The sequence below is a fragment of the Osmia lignaria genome, chromosome 8 (assembly GCF_051020975.1).
Source record: "Osmia lignaria lignaria isolate PbOS001 chromosome 8, iyOsmLign1, whole genome shotgun sequence".
In the NCBI taxonomy this organism is placed as follows: Eukaryota; Metazoa; Arthropoda; class Insecta; order Hymenoptera; family Megachilidae; genus Osmia; species Osmia lignaria.
In genome coordinates, this window is record NC_135039.1 from 10,069,577 (window position 1) to 10,088,563 (window position 18,987).

The window sequence follows — 18,987 nt, forward strand, 5'->3', positions numbered from 1 at the left end:
GAGTACCTATTTGTAACGATGAAACTCGTTGAAAAGTAGAATAAGAAAACGAAGAACGGTAGTTGAAGGTGTGATAAAAGGGTTGAGATAAGTCATCTCGCTATCTAATAACGCGCTCGTCACGATGACATTCATGGTTACCGTTCGAGCACCTCGTGCAAATACGAAGGCGTTCCTGCAGAAAGGATTTCACCAACCCTGTCTCGTTATTCTCCTTCCTTTCGAATTATACGCTAATCGAAATCGATTGATAACGCAAACTAAAAATATTCAGTCGCCGATTTCTTCTAAATAAATCTTGAATTGAAAAAAGAAGAGGCACAGAATTAAATTTTTGAAATTACAAATATTCAATCGCAAGTTGCTACCGCGATTTTTTTCAAATAAATCTTGAATTGAAAAAAGAAAAATACATTTTTATCAGCTATTACAATTAATAAACACATCATTGCTAAATTAACGAGCAGGTTTCGAGTTAATCGCAAGATTCCGATTTTCCCGAGCGGCATAGCGAATGCGAATAAATTAAGATCGATGGTACTTGGAGAGAAGGAAAAACAACCGTGTTTAGGCTTTCTTCAGGCACATCGCGTTGAAATGAATGGATGATTCTGTAGATAAGAGAAATTACACCCTACCGTTCAGAGTCTCAGAAATGCGGTTAATTCATAAATATCTGCTTGTATTACCAGATGGAAATACTCGGAAATTTTACTGATACATTTCAATATGGGACGTGCAGTTCCTAATTTTGGCTGCTCTAAATTTGGCAAAATTGATAAAATTGCGATCTTTTAAATGAATCGAAAATTTCATCATTTCCACATGAAATAAATAATACTTCGATTTTTAATACTTTGAATTAATATTTTAATTTAATTTAATAATGAAAAAATTAAACTTAATGTTTAAATAATTTGTATTTCAGATTTTTAGATACCAAACCGCCCAATGCAAAATCTAAAAATTTATTTTAACTTTTCCCGTTTAGAATCATATGTTTTTTAAACATTTCCTTCCCGTCCGCGAGGAAAGGACGGAGAACGAACGTACGGTCCGAAAAAAATAATTATTACTAGGAGGCGAATGGGGTAGGGAGGCGGGACCTCCCATTGATTCGGGCGTCCAGTGCAGCGGAGCGGGCGGAGCCACGGCGGGCCAATGCCGAACGTCGGCTGGACCAATGGGCGACGGGTGGGGGTGTGCACTCGCATCGGGAGTGTGGGTATCGTTTGAGCGCAGTGTCCCTGGAGACGCGACGTTGGTTGCTCGATTTTCCTCCTCTCTTCCGGTTTTCCAGTGTTCGCTTTCCGGCCGCGTGATCATTCGTGTCGCTTCCGGTAACCGGGACTCTCGTCGCCTAAGAAAATTCATCCGCCGTGGGTGTTCGTTGAAATTAAACGATGAACTGGAAGAATAATTCTGTGCAGTGAAAAATTCTTTAAACAATATCGATTCTCGAATTGTAATATTGTTCCTTCGATGATGTTTATGGTATTTGCCGAAGAATCGATAAACCAGGAAACCTGAGGACCTTCGAATACGATGAACTTTAAACTGTAATTGTGTTTTCGAAAAAATGTTAAGGTTAAAGAATTCGATATTCCGGGGAAGAATTTAATTCTCCTTTCAGACTCTTCGTTTTACCGAGTTCCACGATTGTGCAACGGTGAATAAAGTCGGTGAAAAACAGTCGATTTTTCAATAAAAATTGAAATTTTTGTGGCACTTTTTGAAGAAATCTCAGTTGATTGTCGCAGGAATTGTATTGCGTCAATTCCAAGTTTTCAAGCCCCTTTTTGCCACGTTATGGCAATAGGTATGTTCGATTTGATTTAACTTAATTTCAGACAAACCGAGGGAATGTTTTTTACACCAAACGGTAATCGGTGTAAAAACAATCGCAGTTGTACCTGTTTCTTCTCGTGACGAACGAATGGAAGGATTTAAATTTCGTTACACAACAGCCAGTATTTTCACGCGACTGCTAATTGTTAAATGACTTCCTATCGTTGGTAGGAAAAGTTGTTCGTGTCGCGTCGACCGATGTTATGCCCGCGATTCGAAACTTTATTTCCCGCAGTTACCTTTCGTGTTAGCCACGGTCGAGTTGATCTCGCGATTTTCATATCATTTTACATTCATTATTCCTCGGCACGAACTCCGTCTTGTTTCGTGAACGTTGAACCGTCCACCCTCGCATTTGCGCATCATTGTTCTTCTTTGAGAAAAAAGAATTCTAATTTAAAAAAGATAAATACTGGGAAAGGAGAATTTTCCTGATAAATTCTTTGTGTAAATTATGGATAAAATATTGAAAAGCAATTTAAAATTGTGTTTGTTCTTTCAAAATTATTGAATTATTCAACGATAATTAAGTATTTCTGTCACGATACGCGACAACCAACAATCAGCCTTTCTATGTTAAGTTTAAACTTCAAATTGATATATCGGTGATGTTTTATGTCATCAAAGCAGTCGGAGTTTCTATCTTTCATATGCAACTCGATACTCTTTCATTTTCTATTTGAAATAACGCAACAATGGTTCACAGCTGTTTATTCGACGATTTTTAAGCAAACGGAGTACTTGATCCGGTCGCTAACTTAAATTTGACGTGCTGTTACGAAAGGGTTAATCCGAAAGGTTTCTTCAGCCTTGCTCGTCCTTTGTTGTCTGTAATTTGTTTGCCCCTTTTTCACAGTTCTCGTTTATTCTTCCGCCTTCTTTCGCCGCAACGAACCACCTTTCGAACCCTAAATTCTCCGAACCTGGACCCTCCCAAACCTCTGGCGAACGTTCCTCATGAATCATGTATGTCCGACACCTACGATCGAGTAGTTGAACTGTATCGGTGGTGAAAGAAAAAAAAATCGAACCGAAGAATTGCATATTTTACGCGGCGTTTTACCGAAAAATTAAGTTACACGTTTCTTCGACGCGCCGCTCCTTTAACCCTTTCGATTACTTCTTTTGTTATCTTCTAATTACAAATTAGAATCGATGACACGTGTAAATCGTGTACCATTGTTGGAGAATGACGTGTCGGTTGGATAAATAAAAGAAAAATCAATATCCTTGCATGTCGGCATAAATGGAACTAATTAGTTTCACCGTACTTCATTAGTAAATAAACATAAAATTATACAGACACGCGAGGTCATTTGATTATCTTTTTATATTAAATCGACTCACGTGTCCGATTTTCGAATAACTTTAAATAGAAATTCAGAAAAATGTTCAGTTCAGGTTACATATTTATGGAGGCGATATTTTTCTGCTTAACGCGTATCGCCTTACTTTCGAACTCGCTCCGATTATAAATTCCATCGGTATTATGCAAATTATCTCGAGGCACTCTTAACGATCACCGCGTCGGATAAGAAAGATTGTGCATACAAGAAGATTCGAATAAATTTCATTAATAATTATCCGCTGTAATCTATATCCGCGAGTCTATAAAACAAAATATCAAAGGAACTTTTTTCTTTAATAAACAAAATTTTATGTTTATTGTTTCAGGATCGAATTAACTGATCGGGTATCGTCGAAACGATCATTTAAAATGATCCTGATTGAATAAAACCGAGACTCCTGTCTGGTTCGATATATTCAGGATCAACGGTTCCCGGCGGGTTTCACTTGAAAAGATGAAGAAAATGTAAGATAAAATGTGACGACAATCGTGCCCGATGAGAAGAGAGGGTGGGTGAGGATCGAAAGAGATACCGAAGGCGTGGGTGAGCGTGGGAGAGAGGAGATAAAGATGCCTCGGCCGTCGAGGGACACTTACGGCGATCAAAAGCCACCTTATTCTTACATCTCGTTGACCGCGATGGCGATTTGGTCGTCGAGGGATAAAATGTTACCCCTCGCGGAAATCTACAAATTCATCGCCGATCGATTCCCCTACTACAGGAAGGACACCAGGAGGTGGCAGAACTCTTTGAGGCACAATTTGTCCTTCAACGACTGCTTCATCAAGGTTCGTCCTTAATTATTTCGTGTATTCTCGGCCGACGCATAGTGCGACGTTTGGAGGATCTAACGGCGAAAAATATTGCGGCGAAGAAATACTAATTATCGGTTCTTCTATTAATCAAAAACATGATGCTTAACCCTAATCATTCACTAGGTTTTTCTCTCAAGATTTTTTTCGGTAATTATTTAGAAGTTGGTCCTCCTCACCGATTTTCGTGACCTTGAAATATGTTGTCAAGGTCATCATTCTGAACAACTTTTAAGGCCGCTCGGCCTTAATTTCCGAGATATTCGTAAAAAACTGCATTTATACTTATGTCACTAGTACACTGTATTTCGGGAAAAATGGAGACTGAATAGTGATTGAAGTGGTTTGAGGTTAGGGTTAGGGTTAGGTTAGGTTTAGGTTTACTGCGTACATGGCGTGATACGAGAGCTAATATTCCTCGTTATGGAACTCGTACGTCTCATTACGTGGAATATATAGCTATGTTTTTATTCCGACGTCAACATGATGTTAATGAGCGTATAATGGCATTTTTCGACATGATGGGCGAAATGTTTCCGATTTCTGACAAAACACAAAATGAATAATAGGTATACAATATATAAAAAGTGAAAGAAAGTGTAATTATAACGTGAAAAAATCAAAAATCAATGAACCACTTCAATTACTCTTTCAATCACCATTCAGTCTCCATTTTTCCCGGAATACAGTGTACTCGTAATCTGAGTTTAACTAAAGATTTTTGCATATATCTCGGAAACTGAGGCCGAGCGGCGGTAACATGTATAGGGAAAAGTTGTTCAAAATGATGAACTTGACAACATATTTCAAGGTCACGAAAATCGGTGAGGAGGACCAACTTCTAAATAATTACCTTTTTTTCGCAAAATATGATGTCTCTAGATGATAAAAATAAAATTTCAGCCAAATGTAATCAAAATTGAAAAAGTGGTCTTTCTATGATTTTTAAACTATCAAAATTTTTCTCAGATTTCTATATTAATTTAATACCTCAGGAACATGTGCGCCCCATTTTCTCTGTATTAAAAATGTTTCAGAATGAGTTACAGAACGATCGAAAGTTGCCCGGGGTCTATATGACCCCGTGTAGGGAATGTGAATTTTTAGAGGTGTAAGTGATTAGGGTTAAATTATTTAACATTCATACATAAAACTAGGCCGCCATTCGCTTCGTGGCTGACATACTGGAGCGAATCGTATGATTTGCAGTAAAAGTAACTTTAACAGAGTAATTGAAACTTGACTTTAATTGCGCTTAAATTGCGATTTAAAAGTCGATCAAAACAAAACGAAACAAGCCGAGCTTTAATTTACGGAACACAAATACAATCGGTATCGGTTTCTGTGACCATTTCTGAAGGGCACTAGCGATCTCTGATTTTATTCTCCAGGGGGTCTCGTAACTGGTGGTATAAGCGAGTAGGGATGTAGAAAAAAATTTTTTTATATGACGCTTGTAGCCATGGTTAAGCGAAAATGCAAGGAAATCTGTTGAATAGATAGGATTTATTGGATTAGGTGGGGTTACAAGGTGTAGGATACAGTTTTCTCTCTTATTTATTTGTACAAGACATTCTACGGTGAACGCTCCCGTTCGATAGGCGTCTAGGTATTATCGCCGAACTCTCCATATCGAACGGGCTGGATACACACTATCGGTCCGTGTCCGGTAAAATCTTACCGTACGACTAGATCCACACTATTCGGTTCGGTCCCGGTCCGGTAAAATCTTACCGTACGACTAGATCCACACTATATTGGTTCGGTCCCGGTCCGGTCTCGGTTCGGTCCCGGTCCGGTCTCGGTCCTATAAAATCTTACCGTACGACTAGATCCACACTATTCGGTCCCGGTCCGGTAAAATCTTACCGTACGATTAGATCCACACTATTCGGTTCGGTTCCGGTTCGGAAAAATCTTATCGTACGACTAGATCCACACTATATCGGTTCGGTCCCGGTCCGGTCTCGGTCCGGTCTCGGTCCGGTCTCGGTCCAGTAAAATCTTACCGTACGACTAGATCCACACTATATCGGTTCGGTCCCGGTCCTGTAAAATCTTACCGTACGACTAGATCCACACTATATCGGTTCGGTCCCGGTCTGTCTCGGTCCAGTAAAATCTTACCGTACGACCAGATCCACACTATATCGGTTCGGTCTCGGTCCTGTAAAATCTTACCGTACGACTAGATCCACACTATTCGGTTCGGTCCCGGTCTGTCTCGGTCCGGTAAAATCTTACCGTACCCACACTGCTATGTCACTTTCGAGCCGCTCCCAATCTGATAGTCAATTATAAAAAGTCTTTTGGCATTAGTAGATGCAAATTATCAATTTACTGCTGTAGATATAGATTCATATGGAAAAAAAAAAATATATATGTTAGGTCATCCCATAAGTTCGTGCCGTTTTTTGAACGGTTCCATATGTTAATGTCTTTAAATGTGCATGAATTGTTGTTTTTGGTATTTCTAGAATATTTGACATCTCATGAACTGATAAATTAAGTGATTTCTCTACAAGATCTTGAATTTTGTCTTTCTGTGTCTGAGAACGTTCCTCATCTTCTAAACAAAAATTCTCATCTTTAAAACGTGTAAACCATTTTCTACAGTTACGAGATGAAAGAGCAGTACATATATTGTTTGTCGCAATTATTACCGCACTTCCTTTTCGAGATTCATATAACATTAGATGTCGGAAATGAATACGAATTTCACTCATCATTTTTAACTGTTAAAAATCAATGCGTTCACTATTTCACTGCCCTCAAACAAACTGAAGTGCATTGGTTTCTTATCGCCTTGTGTTTATAAATCGAGGCGTGAAATGTATACATACAAAAGTCGGGGCGAACTTATGGAATGACCTAATATATACTAATCGAATTGAGTAACCTCCTCCTTTTTCGAAGTCGGTTAAAAAATAATGATATTAAAGAATTTCCATTAAAGAAATATGTAATGCGGCCTTATCTAGGATCAAAAAGTATAGAGGATATTAAAAAAAAAAATATTTAATTATCGATTATGTAAAGGAAGAAGATTACTCGAGTGTGCATAACTAATCCTGAAAATGCCACTACAATTATTTTAACGACATGCATTCTGCATTATATTATTAAAAATAGTCGATCTTAAATTGCGAAAAGAATTCGGAATGCATTGAGACAAATCATGTAAACAATCTACGAAGACAAGGTGGAAATGTACTAGAGCTGAAGCGTTTCAAACGAGGGAGCGCAGTCCCGCTCCAGGGAAATATTCTTCGTGAGAAATCGAGACCGGACCGGAGCTGGAGCGGACGCAATTTCGGAGAGCCTGCTCCGTACTACTCTCTCGACCGACAGGGGTCCAGGTATTATCGCCGTACTCTCTGTGCCGGTCGAGCGTCCAGGAACAGTTTATTGTGAATCCGGCCGTCCGAAGACAAGCGCGGATATGCCACCTCCACTCGATCGGGTGTATATGCAACTTAACCCCATCCACTCCCCAGCAACCACCACCACCCAGGTGACGGCGATTGGAAGAACTGTCAAACTCATATTTTTTCAAATCATCGTTATCGGGTACGGAAGATCCAACACTTGACTCTTTGTCGGCGTGTAAGGGAATTTTGCTCTAGGACGCGTCCTACTTTATCAAGCTTACCTGAGTTGGTAACAACAAATTCATCAACCAGGCGCTTAATGTCCACTTTCTTTTACCAACAGCGCGCGGTAACCCATCTTTGTGGGTGACCGTGCCCACTTGGCTTGACTTCGGTGATCTGACGGGTACCGGTATGTCCCAAGTGGCTAAGGCCGTTGGTAGCGTCCAGAAACAGTTCTCCCGTACTCTCCCTTCTTCCGGTAGGCGTCCAAGTATCGTCGCCGAACTCTCCTATCAGGATCTCTCTCTCTTCTCCGGCAGGCGTTCAGGTATTATCGCCTTACTCTCCTGCCAGAGTCGTCAAAGGCTTTAGCCACTTAGGTCATACCGGTACCCGTAAGATCACCGAAGTCAAGCTAAGTAGACACGGTCCCGCCAAAAGATGGGTTACCGTGTGCTGTTGGCAAAAAAATACATACTGATCGAATTGAGTAACGTCCTCCTTTTCGAAGTCGGTTAAAAAACGACACACGCACACACACACACATAAGGACATAAAAAGTATGGAGTATGGAATGACAAAAACTCATAGAATTTAAAAGTACGGAAAAATGTAAGACAAAGCAAAATACAAAAATGCGCGGGGTTTGGGGTTGGCAGTGCTGCCAATCCCCATCCCCAATGCGCGTGGACGATAGTGTTCATTGGGCAACATGGGGACAGGATAAGTCCCTAAAAAGCGTCGGCCCCTGTAGAGGCGAAATTAGTCACTCACTTCTGCCGGAGTCCCTAGCCTGCTGACCAAGGGCGGCCGATGGTCTTACCCTTGTCCTCCCTCTCGGATAACAGCAGGCCGAGGGTTTTGTTTTTTAATTTTGCAATGAGGTCGGGAGGCAGGGAGGGTGTGCCCCAACCTCCAGGACTGCCGTAAGTTGTCCCTGCGGGCAAATGCTCGCTTACCAACTAATAAAACTTATCTCGGCGTTACCGACATGACTCAGGCGAAATAGGCCGAGGCAGTCGCGAGCCCTTAATATATATCCGCTCGTTGCTATCCGCGGCCGCCGAAATCAACGTTCTCGTCGTCAAGAATGAATTTCGCGTTTTCCACGCTCGCGCCTCGCGTCTCTGCTTCCCGCGATAGCTTATCATCGACTTTTCTCGAAATTGTCTCCTTCGTTTGGAACTCCGCCTCTTTCTCGCTCGAACTATCTTGTATCTCGAATTGTTCTTGACTATTCCTATTCCTAGTCCTATTCGGTATAGGTTCAAACATCAGGAACGGATTAAGGTCGTATACCGAGGTACCACTGTACGCTCATAGACTCAAAGGGCCTCAGAACAATAGACATGATATGGACAGACATAATTATGCTACAGGAAATTGAAGACTTCACAGTAGTAGAAATGGGAGCATCCGATTACTTACCGGTTGAAATGATTATAAAAATTTTTCTGTTAATTTATAATTGATATTTAGATTTTCTGATGAAATGGACATTCTACTATTGATATATAGGAGGAGTTCCCTTAGTACCGGACAATATCTAGTATCGGACATTAGCTATATCTGAAAGAACTGAAATTTGACAAAATTGTTTCAACCGTCAAAACAAAGGAGAGGATAAAACAAACGTTTAACGGTTGAAACAATTTTATCACATTTCAGTTCTTTTAGATATAGCCACAGCCGACTCTAGTACTAGCCGTGCTGAAGTAAAAATGGCAACACCGCGGCAGTCCGGTCTGAATATATCAACAAATACCCTACTCTATCTGCCTCCCGGACTCCCAGACTCTCAGCCAATCAACGTCGTCAGACTCCCGACTACTCTCTGGACTTCACATAACCTCTTTGGTTTCGTTCCAATAATTTCGCTTGTTTCAAGGTTTTTATTAACTTATATACACGTTCATCAATTCTTAAATGTTTCAATTTGATCCAAAGATGGTTTCATTTTGCTTCATACCTAAATTTTCTTGAAACCACTGTAAATATTTCAAATATCATGCTTCACAACACCAAACTACTTTGAGAGTACACAAAATATATATCACATTTATAACAATTTTATACTACCACATCACTTCTATTTGCCATAGTTGCAACGTTTATATATTGTTTATACATAATTAACACAAAATAGTGTATATTACTACAGTTTATAATTAAAAAAGACGTTAATTACAATTCCGAGTACAGGACTCTATTTTTGAAAATAGGACTCCCGATTGTCACGTGAGCGGTGTTGCCACGTTGTTCAGCATGGCTAGTACTATACTCCGTTCAACGAGACGAGTCACCAAGTCAAAACACACAACTCACGTGATCGGCTCTACGACTGCGGTCATTGGCTGCCACATGTTACAACTCAGGGCCAAGTTATGATGGTCCCTTGCCAAGGGCTCTTGCATGCAAGGTCAGGCTTATCTTTCGATGTGATGTGGGGATTCGGAACCCGTAAGTCGGCCCTGTCCTGTTCACGTGCTTGGTGACTCGACTCGTTGAACGGAGTATAGAGTCGACTGTGATATAGCTAATGTCCGATACTAGGTGCCGTAGCGTACTAGGTGATATAGCTAATGTCCGATACTAGTATACCTGTGTCGGTTGCAAAATTGATTTTTGTTCCGCTAGATCGACCAAACGTCACACTGTGGCGCCGATTTCATATCTCGATAGATCTTATAGATCTCGACGAGTTCTGTCAAATGAGCCCAGTCTAGATCCAGGAAATACACAATAAAAGAGTTATAAAATTTGTCAAATTTATTTATTCTTTTAAATTTAACACATACAGTCCCTGGCCATTGAATTAGGACCACTCCAAATTTTCAGAATTTTTCATGTTTTCCATAGAATTAAAAGGCCTGTTCAAATTGTATCCTTTCTCTCATGCTTCGTACGTTGCTTTCTCATATAAATTTTTTAAAATCCTTCGAGATACGTTTATATATTACTAAGAACTACAACATATCTTTTGAGAAAAATCCGACATGGTGCTCCAAAAGGTGTCCGATTTCCCATGGAATGCCCCATATGCTTTTTATATCTTCGTTATTTTCCCAAATATCTGTGATTTTTTTTGTTTTCAACTCAGATAATGTGGTGCTTGGGGAGTTGTAAACAAGTCTTTTGAGTAGGCTCCAGACAAACACTCGCACAGCCCTTAATCGCTCATCACCCACATCATTTTAATAGTAACAAATCTATTGCTATGTATATCTGGTTGTCAATGTATTTAGTAATAATTTGAATGACCTAAGACAATTTACCATATATGATATACTATTATAGCCATAAAAGTGAAGTTTTCGTACGTGGTCCTAATTCGATGGTCAGGGCTGTGAATAAAAGGGTTAAGGCTGAATCCCTTTGAAACAGTTGTAAATGTAATAAAACCCTGTATTTTTTTGAATAGAAACTTTGTATCCAATCGAATTAAACATTCTATGATTTTAGTATTTTTTCTTATTTATATTTTTGGTTAGGCTTAGATTAGGTTAGGTCAAGATCGTTAAGGCTGAATTTCTTTAAAACACTTGTAAATGTAATACACACTCTGTATTCTCTCGAATAGAAACTTTGTATCGAATTGAACATTCTATGATTTGAATAGAAAATATTTGTTCTTATTTATATTTTTGGTTAGGCTTAGATTAGGTTAGGTCAAAATCGTTATGGCTGAATTCCTTTGAAACAATTGTAAATGTAATAAAAATTCTATATTCTCTCGAATAGAAACTTTGTATCCTATCGAATTGACATTTCTATGGGATAATGATTTGAATGAAAAATATTTTTTATTATTTATATTTTTGGTTAGGCTTAGATTAGGTTAGGTCAAGATCATTAAGGCTGAATTTCTTTAAAACACTTATAAATGTAATAAACACTCTGTATTCTCTCGAATAGAAAGTTTGTTTCCTATCGAATTAAACATTCTATCATTTAAGTATTTTTTCTTATTTATATTTTTGGTTAGGCTTAGATTAGGTTAGGTCAAGATCGTTAAGGCTGAATTTCTTTAAAACACTTGTAAATGTAATAAACACTCTGTATTCTCTCGAATAGAAACTTTGTATCCTATCGAATTGAACATTCTATGATTTGAATGAAAAATATTTTTTCTTATTTATATTTTTGGTTAGACTTAGATTAGGTTAGGTCGAAATATATGCATCTTTAACAAAATTAGAAATTTAAAAACAAAAATTTTTTTGAAATTTGCGGGGAATAAGACATGATTTGTTTAACAGTACTCGTCGAGAATTCTTTCAGAATATTCAGTGGATTGCAAAAGTATTCGGACATCGTTTAAAACAGAATAACTCATTTAAATTTGGACCAAATGACGAGGTTTTTTGAGAAGCTATACAAATTAATTTACTAGCAATAAGATATGTGCTTTTGTCGTTTTAAAAAATTACAATTTATTGAAATCGTGGAAAAGAAATAATGAAGGGTAATTTTTCAACTTTTTTACGTGAGCCTATAATGAAAATTGAAAATATGTCTTTCATGGATTCAAATAAGTTATGTGTATCCTGAAAATTTCGACGAGATGGGTCAACGCATTTAAAAGTTATAAATAATTAAAATTTCCGAAAATCGCGACTTTTCATTTAACACTAGGTTTACGGCACCCGTCATTTTGACGGATTTCGGAGTTCATTTATGCAATCCTATCAAATTTAATTAACTTATATTGAGTCCGTTAAGATCGTAATTATTTTTAAATTAAATTAATCGGTTTTTTTTTTTGAAGAAAATCCGTGGATTCCTTTATCCGTCAATTTGACGGGTGACGGTAAAGATAGGTATTCAGAAATGTCCGTAAACCTAGTGTTAAGAATGTGACTAGTTATGTTCTTAATTACTTATCTCTTTATTTTTATTTTTTTATATTTAATTACTTTAATATAATACTAGTTGACCCGTGCGAAAAATTCGCATTTAAACATCAATTTTTATATAAATTATTATTAGAAAAATTGAAATTCAACTTTGTTGTGCGCTTCAAATCATCCAATGTAACTGGTCAATAGCTCAAATGAAAGAGCTTGATTCACTGCGTGTTCTTAGACAAAAACTAACACCGTACCTCAATTAGAACCGGAGATAAGTAGCTTTGAGTGGAGAGAAACTCCAGAAAAATCACGTTTGAGTATAGAACTTAAGAGGGGCGAAAGGTAGATGTATTCCAATGCTTGTTGCCTTTCATTAAAAAAAAAAAAAAATAATGCAAATCGGACGCATAGAACTGCCGGACGAACTCGAAATAGAATTCATAAATTTTTTTAATATAAAGATATACTAATATATTTAATTACTTTATTTAAAGTATAGTAGCCCTTGAGCCGATTTTATTGAATTATGCACCATTCAATAGTTTATCAAAAAAAACCTTTATACACGAAGTTTCAATCCTGTATCTCAACCAGGAGCGTAGTTAGAGGGTAAAATCGAAAAAACGGTTTTTGCCATATTTTCCCTATTTATTGGTATTCAAAAAATCTGAAAATATTCTAGAATATTTTACACATGTTTCTTTATGATTGTGAATTTTTTCAAATTTTTTGAATATTACTAAATAGGGAAAATATGGCAAAAACCGTTTTTTCGATTTTACCCTGTAACTACCCTTCCGGTTGAGATATAGGGTTGAAACTTGGTACATAATGAGGTTTTTTTATAAGCTATTGAATGGTGCATAGTTCAATAAAATCGGCTCAAGGACACTTTTGACCATCTTATCCTGCTATACCCTTTTAATTACTTATAACTTCTTAGAGCATTGACCGATCTCGATGAAATTTTCAGCACACTTATAACATACTTAAATTTACAAATGTCATATTTTAAATTTTTATTACAGGCTCAGATAAAAAATTAAAAAAATTGCCTTTTACTATTTTTTTCCTGATTTCAACAAACTGTAATTTTTTAAATATCTTATTATAATAAATTAATTTGTATACCTCCTCAGAAAACCTCAAATCATTCGGTCCAATTTTAAATAAAGTATTCCATTTTAAACGGTGTCCGAATATTTCTGCAGCCACTGTATATGTTTTCCAAAAATGGGATCAAGAAAACATGGAACTGTATCTAATTACTCTTCTTCTTTTTCTTCTTTATTTGTGTCTCGTGTCAAATTGTGTGAAAAAAGAAAAAAAATCTAATTACAATTAGAATGACTTCTTAATGCAACCGAGTCATTCCTGTTGGAGGGTTTGCGAAAGAGCAAAATGATTTCGTGATCGTCCAGCGAGACGATCGTATTTCTCGAGGATATTCAGGTCGGAGGCAGGTGCAAAACAGATGGTCGAAAAATAGAATAGAGAACGAGTGCTGACACAGCTTGTCCTGCCGCGTTAAAACGGACCCAAGGCTCGATAAAAAAATCATCTTTTTATCTGTTTTCCACTTCGCAATCATCTTGTTTATTTCTCGTTATGCCTGTCTTAACAGGCTGATGATTATCGCGAAATTGGTTACCTATATTCCTCGTTATTGAAATTTAATGTTATATTCAATGAATATTTATTAATACTAGAACTATCGAAGCAGTCAAAATTATTGGTTTCAAGTTCCTTATTTTAAGTTATAAATTTTAACGAGGTACTTTTGTTGAAATGTATGTTGACTCTTGTAGAGATAAAGAATGGGGGTATAGTACACTTGGGGACGAAAATAAGTGGACACTGTTCAAAATAGAATACCTCTATAAAAGCTATAAAAAAATGAAATCGTGAAAAAAAATAGTGAATGATAATTTTTTAACTTTTTTATCTGAGTTTGCAATGAAAATTTAAAATATATATCTCGTAGATTCAAATAAGTTACGTGCATGCTGAAAATTTCATCGAAATTAGTAAACGCAATTAAAAGTTATAAGTAATTAAAATTTTCGAAAAACTCGACTTTTAATTATGATTTTAGGTGAGAAGTCGAAATTTTCGGAAATATTAATTAGGTACCTGTAACTTTTAATTGCGTTATAAATATAATAACTTAGATTAGAATATTAATTCAAGATTTTCGGAAATATTAATTAGGTACTTGTAACTTTTAATTGCATTATAAATATAATAACTTAGATTAGAATATTATTTCGAGATTTTCGGAAATATTAATTAGGTACTTGTAACTTTTAATTGCATTAAAAATATAATAACTTAGATTAGAATATTAATTCGAGATTTTCGGAAATATTAATTAGGTACTTGTAACTTTTAATTGCATTAAAAATATAATAACTTAGATTAGAATATTAATTCGAGATTTTCGGAAATATTAATTAGGTACTTGTAACTTTTAATTGCATTATAAATATAATAACTTAGATTAGAATATTAATTCGAGATTTTCGGAAATATTAATTAGGTACTTGTAACTTTTAATTGCATTAAAAATACAATAACTTAGATTAGAATATAAAATATAAATTATTATACATTAAAAATTTGAATAAATGCGAAATTTAATTAAAAATTTAAAAGTGCCTAGAATTAATTCCTTCAGTGTAGATGCACGTTGAATGTATAAAAGTACTTAACGACACGTATTTGAAATGATTGTTCCCAGGTGCCGAGAGGACCCCATCGCCCAGGCAAAGGTGCGTACTGGGCGCTTCACCCAGCCGCCCTCTCGATGTTCGAGAACGGTTCGCTGCTTCGTCGTCGGAAGCGGTTCAAGCTGCACAAGCCCGACAAGGAGTTGCTGAAGTCGGAACTCCAGGCATTGGCGTCGGCCATGCCGCCGCCTCCCCACTCGGAGTCCTCGCCGGTCATCGCGATAAACCCGAGCGCCCAAACGAATGGCCTGACGGTCGCGAATCTGCACCGCCTCCGCGACGATCTTCTCCGTTGGGAGCTGCACGAGCGTCGTCTCGGGATGACATCCGGGGGGAACAGCTCTCCCGGCTTCTCCGCGCCGGAAGCCGGCTCCAGCTACTACCTGCTGTCGCCGGAAGTACGACAGAGACTCGCCGGGACCGACGAGATCCTTCGCGGCTACGAGAACAACCTCCTCCAAACGGGTAGCTGGAGCTTCCCCGGGTTCCAGGTGTCCCCGTATGTTTCTCAGCTGTCCTACTTTCAAACCGACATACCGGACAGCAGACAAATCTGTCCCGGCGCCACGGAGACCAGCATCTCCGACAAGACTGAGTCCAGACCGTTCCTGGACACCGGGGGAAGGAGCAGCAATTCAGAGCCCGATGGCAAGCTCCGTTCCTCCTCCATTTTGGAGGCCGGCATCTCCAGTCAGACCAGCATCCAACCCGAGCAGCAGAAGAAGAAGAAGAAACCCTTCACCATCGAGAACATCATAGCACCCGATGATCAACAAATGTCCGGGAACATGGAGGACGAGAAGAGAGGACATCTACTCGTCCCCCGACCTCTCTACGCGGGATTCCCGTTTGGCCTGTCCACCGCCAAGGTACCATACGAGACTGCTACCTGAACAGTGTCCTGTGAACGATTTCGCCCTATAAACTGACGTACAGTTACTCCAAGTTGATGTTTCTGTTACGGTTCGAGCGAGGAGAACGGGGGCTTCCGGTGACAGTGATGGTGATTTTCCTCGGGATTCTGTGTCCTTTGGTGATTCCATCGACCCGTGCGACGAGGAACGTGTGTTTTTGGTGAATTTTCATTCCTAGTTATCTAGTAACTTTTCAGTTTTCACCGGTCTTCTTAAAGAAATTGCAGTATTCTGTCTGGTTCTTTGAAATGTCAGATTTTTCTTCGGTTTTTAAATTCCTTCTATTCTCGAGAAAATATTCTAATGGAAAAGGATGATGGAATAACAGAGAATGGTACTATTTAGAAACGTATGGGAAATATATAAAAATACTCGAACGAAAGTGTCGGTAACACTTGGAAAGTGTTCGAAGCAGCAAGTTTCTAGCTCCTATATTCGTAGCTCCTTAATAGTCACACTATGTCATCCTTTAACACGTAATTACGAATCTAATTAATTTTTAAGATCTTTCCAAAGCTCTCGACAAAGTAACCTAGTTAAATGCTTCATCGAATTTCTAATTAATACATTGTTGACTAGTTACAAGCTATTTTTAATTATTTTTAATTTTCAAAACTCAGGGTAATATATTACAAAAAGAAAATTACTTTTCTCGATATTTAGATTTTTATCGAATTTTTAATGTTACAAAGATTTCAACCACGTCGGATCGCAATGGTAAAGAATTTTTCAATTAATTAATTGCAGACACTTTTTCCGACTGTCCTATTGATTTTGACAAAAAATTACTAAAATATAATATACAGTATTATTTATATTCATTAATAATTAATAAATTCATTTAAATTCATTATTATAAATAAAGTGTATTGAAGATTATTTAAATTGTTTCACTTTCAAACTAAATTAGGAAATAATAGTTGGTGACATGAAATAGCTTGTTGGTCAACAATGCGTTAATACAGACGAATTTTATTAATCACCAGTTGATATTTGTATCGAGTTGTACAACTATTTAGACTTCCTGAAGAATTATAATTAAGAGGAGCGATTCTAGAGAGTATAAAAACTAATAAATGGGAAAAAAGGTAAATATTTAGATTAACGTACCCAGCTCCGATCACCTTGACCTTGACATGTGTTATCAAGGTCATCAGTTTGAGTAACTTTTCCTTATAACTTAATCGTCGCTCATTGCTCATTAAAAAGTTAGGAACTAAAAAAGATTTGTAAAAGTCAAGATGGAGATTTATAAAAACCAAAATGGAGATTTGTGAAAATCAAAATGGAGATTTGTAAAAATTAAGATGCAGGTTTGTAAAAATCAAGATGGAGATTTATAAAAACCAAGATGGAGATTTGTAAACATCAAAGTGGAGATTTGCAAAAATCAAGATAAAAATCTGTAAAAATCAAAATGGAGATTTGTGAAAATTAAGATGGAGATTTGTAAAAATTAAGATGGTGCAGATTTGTGAAAATCAAAATGGAGATTTGTGAAAATTAAGATGCAGGTTTGTAAAAATCAAGATGGAGATTTATAAAAACCAAGATGGAGATTTGTAAAAATCAAAATGGAGATTTGTGAAAATTAAGATGGAGATTTGTAAAAATTAAGATGGTGCAAATTTGTGAAAATCAAGATGGAGATTTGTAAAAATCAATATGGAGATTTGTAAAAATCAAGATGGAGATTTATAAAAACCAAGATGGAGATTTGTAAAAATCAAAGTGGAGATTTGTAAAAATCAAAATGGAGATTTGTAGAAATCAGAATGGAGATTTGTGAAAATCAAAATGGAGATTTGTGAAAATCAAAATGGAGATTTGTAAAAATCAAGATGGAGATTTGTGAAAATTAAGATGGAGGTTTGTAAAAATCAAGATGGAGATTTGCAAGAATCAATACATGGCAAGTTGGTAAAGAATTCTGCCTTCACTATAGAAGGGCTCCATTCAAAAACCCTAACCTAAAAATCGAATCCAAACCTAACCTAACCCAAAGGCAATGTATTTCAATTCCGAAGTCACAACATGGTCGCAAAGTATGACAACAATGGCGCGGATGCAAATGGCTTAGTGTTAAGTTAGGTTAGATTTCTTCACCAACTCTCCATTTATTTCCTCTTCCATTAATTATTATACATTACTTGTTAGCGGATATAACGAATAAGTACTTAAATAATTTTTATACCGAACAATATAAATATTTATTTCCTTTCACTAATTATATTGTTTCTTAGTAAATATAGTTTTAAAATAATTGCAAAAAATTGATCTATTCTCTCAGAATAATTATATCTCTGTTTGAAAACTTTATTTGTTTATAACTTTTTAATAAGCAACGATCGACGATTAAGTTATAAGGAAAAGTTACTCAAACTGATGACCTTGATAACATATGTCAAGATCAAGGTGATTGGAGGTACTTTAATCCAAATATTCACCAAAAAAACATTGAACAAAAGAGAGCGTTATTTCGATAGAGTCAATAATATTAGAAATAAAGGCCTTAATTGTCGAATTTACGATTCGTTCCCCAAAAAAGTATTTTCGACTCGGAAAGAAGAAACTTTTCAACGAACAAACTTTTCTTTTCGATTCGAAAATTAACGTAGATCAATTTCTCCAATAGATTCGATTTACCAACGTTCTTGTTTTAAAAAACAAATCTTTCCATTTACCAGTAAGAAGTATTTTTCAATTGTGATTATGTAAGTAGGAACTTTTCTATTTTAGTCAGTATTCCTGATCGTTTACGCAGATTTGTATTATAAAAAATTTTACATCTATTTGTATAAATTTTGTTCTTTGACACCGAATGATCTACAAGCGTAATATAATTAATGTACCCGATCGTACTCTCACGAAGATGCCCGTAAATGTAAACGT

At 36.8% G+C, this 18,987-nt stretch overlaps 1 protein-coding gene across 1 annotated transcript; it reads left to right on the forward strand.

Annotated features, from left to right (window-relative positions):
* The first annotated feature begins 1,228 nt into the window (after positions 1-1,228).
* LOC117608860 (uncharacterized) lies at positions 1,229-18,985 on the forward strand. The gene is made up of 3 exons (XM_034334564.2): positions 1,229-1,819; positions 3,523-3,985; positions 15,193-18,985. The coding sequence occupies exons 2-3, from the start codon at positions 3,767-3,769 to the stop codon at positions 16,072-16,074; spliced, it is 1,101 nt and encodes a 366-aa protein (XP_034190455.1). The 5' UTR covers positions 1,229-1,819; positions 3,523-3,766; the 3' UTR covers positions 16,075-18,985.
* The last annotated feature ends 2 nt before the right edge of the window (positions 18,986-18,987 follow it).